General features: G+C 42.0%; 1 protein-coding gene across 4 annotated transcripts in view; it reads right to left on the bottom strand.

Moving 5' to 3' along the window:
- gsk3bb (glycogen synthase kinase 3 beta, genome duplicate b) overlaps nucleotides 1-6,000 on the bottom strand; it is a 38,741-nt gene that overhangs the window by 9,300 nt on the left and 23,441 nt on the right. For all 4 annotated transcript variants that reach the window (XM_047151249.2, XM_017457416.3, XM_017457418.3 and 1 more), the window contains 3 exons: nucleotides 1,234-1,344; nucleotides 921-1,051; nucleotides 466-572 (listed from right to left, as the gene is read on the bottom strand). In XM_047151249.2, the coding sequence (XP_047007205.1) occupies nucleotides 466-572; nucleotides 921-1,051; nucleotides 1,234-1,344 (349 nt within the window). The remainder of the gene's footprint in view (nucleotides 1-465; nucleotides 573-920; nucleotides 1,052-1,233; nucleotides 1,345-6,000) is intronic.

Here is a 6,000-nt window from a genome sequence, read left to right as displayed (position 1 = left end):
TGCTAAATCTTCCAGTAATGCAGCTCAGCTACTGCACACTGGCAGCTTATAAACACACGCACTAACTCCTCCGTCTTTTATACAGCATCACGTCTTTTGTCCCGACTGAATAGATTTGTATTCGACTGCTTTCTTTCAAGCATTTAATATGAAAAGAGAGTTTTAGAAAAATTTCATTACTTGCACGTGTAACTAAATTAAGTATGACGATGTAATCTGTATATAAAACTGAATTATATAAAAAACATCCGAAGCTGATAAAACTGGTAAGTTAGATAAGCTCTCATAGGAGACCAACATTTTTCTGAGATTAACTAACAGGATTTTCATCAATACCAAAATTAATTTGTAAATCTCATGGGAATGATTTAGCAACAAATGAATTCATATCCAGCTTGATAAATGAGGTCTGCTGTTGGGACACACAGGTGGTAGATATGTGTTTAGTGGGAAACAGGAAGCTACCTATGCTGGAGGTGTAATCTGTAGCTCCAAAGATGAGCTCAGGGGCTCGGTAGTAACGAGAGCAGATGTAGGAGACGTTGGGCTCACCACGTACCAGCTGCTTAGCACTGCAGGGAGGAAGAGGAGACAGAGAGAGAGAGTAAAAAAATAAAAAAATAACACCCTGTTACTATGGCCACCACCACAACCAATATTACTCTTTATTAATGTAACTGTGGGTTTATGTTTTTCATTTTACAGCTGGGGTGACGTTCCTGAATTAAGGTCATCAGTCATCTAGATCATAAATGTCCATCAGTATAAAGTCAAGGTGAATGGAAATGTAGTTAAAAACAGAATGAAGAGCTGGAATTCAGTCTACTTGCCTTGCTACTATCAGAAACCAGATTATAAATCTGCACATGTTGTTATAGATACAAGTTTCTGAGCTTGTTGAGCTTTATTTTCCCTCCCACCTGCCGAAGTCACAGAGCTTGAGCACAGCAGTCTCCGGGTCCAGCAGCAGGTTCTGGGGCTTGATGTCCCGATGGCAGATACCAAACGAGTGTATGTACGCCAGGCTCCGGAACAACTGGTACATGTACAGCTGAAACACATAAATATATGCCTTTAATATAATAAACATCAGTTTCGAACAGTGAGCTGCACCCCATTTTCAGGAACCCTGGTGTTGGTTATGCGTAACGTATCATTGTTGACGAAATACCATTAGAATGAAAGGATTCACGGGTAGCAACTAACAGCGTTTAAACAAGTGGACCTTTGTACCTTCACGTAGATCATGGGGAGGATCTGCTTGGCTCGGCTGTAGTGGCGGGACACTCGGTACACCGTCTCAGGGACGTAGTCCAGAACCAAGTTCAGATACACCTCATCCTTCTGCAAGACAACCAGGAAGATATACTTCATCAAAAGCTATGTCAGTGTAAACAAGGATCTACAGGTTCCCTATAGTAGTAGTAGTAGTAATAATAATAATAATACTACTAATAACAACAACAACAACAAGTTGCACATCTCATTTGTGTATTTTAATTTTACTCAAATATGAACAAATACATGATCATCAAAGAAAACTGATCAAGCTTGTAAAATACCAGCAAAAGGCAACATGGCAGGTATGGCCTGAGTGATGTACAATATAGACGGTCTAATAAAACTGTTCCACAAACTATTAGCAGTGATGGAAGACTATAGCCTTCTGAAATATGATGCCATTTACAACAACCAAACACACACTATTCGCTGCTAGCTGTCAGAAATCTCTACCCTGAAGCACAATATATATGTCTATATTGAAATATCTGTAATCTGCTCAGCCAGTCTGGTGCCGATCTGTTGAATGAGGCTGTGGGTTTGTTTTTTTGTTTGTTTGTTATTCCCGTGAAAACTTACAATGGCATTGTGGGTAAAAGTGAGAACATGCTAATTAAAGAAGTTTACACAAAAAAGTAAACTCAGGTTTTGGTCACACTGGGATTTTCGTTACACTTCCACTGGGCGCCACTGGATATGGCATGTTAATTATTCACTCGGGATGGGATCATGTGCATCTTTTTGTAACGACTGCCTAAATTTAAATCAGTGAGAACTCGGAGACACCAAGACAACTTCTAAACGTGCTTTACTTTTAAAGCCATGGTTCTCAAGGTGGATTCTATGAATCATAGCATGCATTTTTTGCGTAGCTCGGCATTTTCTTTGAATTATAAACAACCACTACCAAAGTTGATATACTCGATAAAAAGTCATTATTATACAGTAATTGCAAGCCTGATTATCTAAATTTATATCTTAAAAATAAAATCATCATCTAACTGCTATTTCAATAAAACTACAAACATCTAAAGTTAGACAACTAAATAAAGTGTGACTGCTTTAAGTTTTTATGCGTGGAAACTTCAGATAAACGGCTCTAATGGTGCCAAATAAAACGACAGTCCATGTACTAATGCTTGTTCAATTCAATTCAATTTGTAATTGTATATACAATTTTATACAAGGCTTGTATATCCTTCTGTTTGAAAGTTCATAAAAGAACAGTCCTGCAGGTAGAAGGTGGTCTTCTGTTTTTTTTTTTAATTTTTATTTTTTTATAAACACGAAGTTCTCCTTGACTCCCCACACACCTTTACCACTTACACACACACTCAGGATCATCTTAATGAATTAGGCTTTCCCTGCTAGCATCAGTAATCATCCCTGCAAAATTAGGAACGCGGATATAACCATCATGTCTATTTTCTATTTTCAGACTTCAAGGGCTATGACTCATCACAATGCGAAACTACTTGTCTCTCACAGTAATTGTCCGTCTGTGGGGACAAAGTGCACGTCTATATACAGAGTGCACGTGTGTATACGTGTTGATGGTTTACGGTCACCGACTCCATTTTGAAATCTTTCACTTGCGACAATTTTATCGCTTGCCTCTCTCTCTCTTTTTTATTTTTTATATAAACGCCCTCCTGTTGCTGCGTGGCCAGGGGGAAAAAAAAAAACGCTGAAGATGATGAGTCACTTTCTGCCTCACAACAGCAGCACCACAATTACTCTGCTACTGGCTGGATGGTTTGCGTAGAGCGATGAGATTGGTTCACCTTAATGGTGTGCACTGAACGGTGGCATGCGATTGGCCCACCAAGACACAGATGCTGTGGGATTACGACGGGGACGGCTGAGCAGCGGCGTGTCATCCACAGACGCGAGATTAGATTTGTATGTGCATGTGTGTGAGAGCGAAGAAGAATTAGACCTAGACAGGACAAAGGGCAGACAGGCTGAATGAACCGATTCAGTTGGACAAAGGAAGCTAATGTTTATTGGCAAATAGTCCCATGTATTAAACTCAAGCTACAACAATATGTCTGAGCATATACTAAACGAGAAAACAGCAAATCTCTAATCGTCTTCTCACTCATTGTACCCTTTCTCAACTCTCTTGCGTGCCTCACCTTACCTACACCACTCGTGTATTTCTCAACTCAACTCCTTTTCTCTCGTATTACTCAAATCTGTTTGTATTTGCAGCACTCCCTCTATATAATTTAAAAAATAATAAACACTGACAAATAAAAAATGTACAAGTTGATATCGTGAACAGTAAGAAGGAGCCTGCGTACGAGAGGAGACACGAGAGGAGAATGTTTGTAAATCACACCGCGGTATATATTTTGTGTAGATGTCGAATAATCCCAATTAAAATCCATTTACTACAAAATGTGGAAAAGCTCAAGGGGGCGAATACTTATGCAAGCCACTGTAGATCTCTCCCTTTCCTATACCTCTCTCGTATCACATTTTCTCCCTGGGCGAGACCAAAACAGGATCCAGTGTTTCTGAATACGTGCCAGGTCATATCCATATCACTGTGCCAATCTCCACAATTCCACACCATGTGCATGCGAAGAGCGTAAAACGTCTCTCCCTCTTACCATACACATTGTGTATGTAAGAATATCTTTTGAGGTCACTAAGATTGGCACTGTGCCAGGCGGGTGCCCATTCTGTGAGTGAGTACGTGTGTGTGCGCGCCTATAGTCGTAAATCCCATTCTAATCATGGTTTGTGAGCTAAGGCTTCTAGCTGTCCAGGAAAAGCAACAGCGCTGACTGATCTTACGAGCTGCAGGGAAGTCAGCGGGTTCAGAGTGCTCCGTCAAGTCAGCCAGACGAGACATTTTTCACTAGTCCAGCCATTAATATATCGGGCTGTTAGCCATATTTTTAACGCCTTCTTGACATAATTCTCGTTGACTGCGTCGCGTTCTGAAATTCACAAGCTCTTATATCGGGTCTCCCGTAACTGGGACTTTTGGTAAAAACAACGCATCTCAATACCATGCTTATTTCCCTACGCGAGAATTGGGAGAGGTAAGGTGCACCAGTTTGGTCGAGGTCTCCATCTCGCACGTTTCTCAAACTGAAAGCAAAAATGCCGAAGAAATATCGATCTATTTTGGGTTTGTGCTCTAGTTTCCACTTGCTGTAGGACACGGTCCATGGACCGCAACCATGCGGTGCGTTCATGTTCATGCGACGTAGGGAGTCTCGATAAAGAGATTAAGGTCATTTCCACACTCTGGGCCATTTGCCATCGAAATTTTGGAGAAGTGTGTAAGCTTTTGTCGAGCCTGGGAGCGGTCCAGAAAACTGAAAATGGTGGTCTGGGTCTCAGCGCTGCAGACGGTGTAATGGGATTTCGTCAACGTCTTGTAAGATTACTTTCTGTTTCAGGTTTCATGGAGACAGGGAAAGAGTTATTGTTGGAGGAGACAGAATGACACGGATATATAAAACCAGACTTTCATAGGACTAGAGCACTGTAATTAGCTCCAGTCCAGTGTAAGTAGCTTATGGCTCCTTGCTTGTAGGTATTTCTGCACAACGACATGCATTGAAAAAGCACTGTTCTTCCCTGCTTGAAGTTTGGTAACAAAGGAAATATACTCAATGGCCAAAAGACTGTGGACATACCACTCCATTCAAGATTTTTTCCAGTCCCACATTTGCTATTTTAATAACCTCCATTCTTCTGGAAAGGCTTTCCACTAGATTTTGGAGCGTGGCTGTGGGTAATTGTGCTCATTCAACTACAAGAGTATTACTGAGGTCAGGTACTGATGTTGCGCGAGAAGGCCCGGGGTGGAGTTGGCGTTCCATCCACCCATTTTGTGTACCGCTTATCCTACACAGGGTCGCAGAAAGCCTGGATACTATCCTAGGGGACAAGGCAGGGGACACACTGGACGGGGTGTCAACCCATCACAGGGCACAATCGCACACATACACATTCACACACTACGGACAGTTTGGAAACGCCAATCAGACTACAACGCATGTCTTTGGACTGGGGGAGGAAACTGGAATACCCGGAGGAAACCCCCGAAGCACGGGCAGACCATACAAACTCAGCGCACACAGGGAGGAGGTGGGAATCAAACCCCCAACCCTGGAGGTGCATGGCAAACGTGCTAACCACGAAGTTGGTATTCCAGTTCAGTCCAAAAAAGTTCAGTGGGGTTGAGGTCAGGGCTCTGTGAATGCCACAGGTTCTTCCACTCCAAACTTGGCAAACCATGTCATCATGGACCTCACTTTGAATGCTGTAGCATTACAGTTTCCCTTTACTGGAACTAAGAGGGCCAGACTGGTCCCAGCATCATAATGCTCCTACAATTGTGTGCTTCCAACTTTGTGGCAACAGCATGGAGAAGGCTCACATATGAGTGGTTTGGTCAGATGTCCACAAACTTTTGCCTATAACAACACAGGAACATATGGAATTGTGCAACTGATCCATGGTTCAGAAAGTACTCTTCTATGTAAAAGCAAACCTGCAATTATAAGTAGGAGGTTGTAATAATGCACATAATTCCATGACAGTCAGGCACATATCAGCCTAGCCTGAAAATCCTCCCTTACAGTCGTGCTGTTCTAGGTGTTGGCCAAATGGAAGCCATGGTGGTCATTCTTTGACGCTAAATGATGTTGCTAGATTAAAAATAGGGCTGTTCTCATATAAACCACCTGCCAA

The sequence above is a fragment of the Ictalurus punctatus genome, chromosome 26 (assembly GCF_001660625.3).
Source record: "Ictalurus punctatus breed USDA103 chromosome 26, Coco_2.0, whole genome shotgun sequence".
Lineage (NCBI taxonomy): Eukaryota > Metazoa > Chordata > Actinopteri > Siluriformes > Ictaluridae > Ictalurus > Ictalurus punctatus.
The sequence above is the reverse complement of the archived record's forward strand: the minus strand, read 5'-3'. Positions and strand labels throughout refer to the sequence as shown.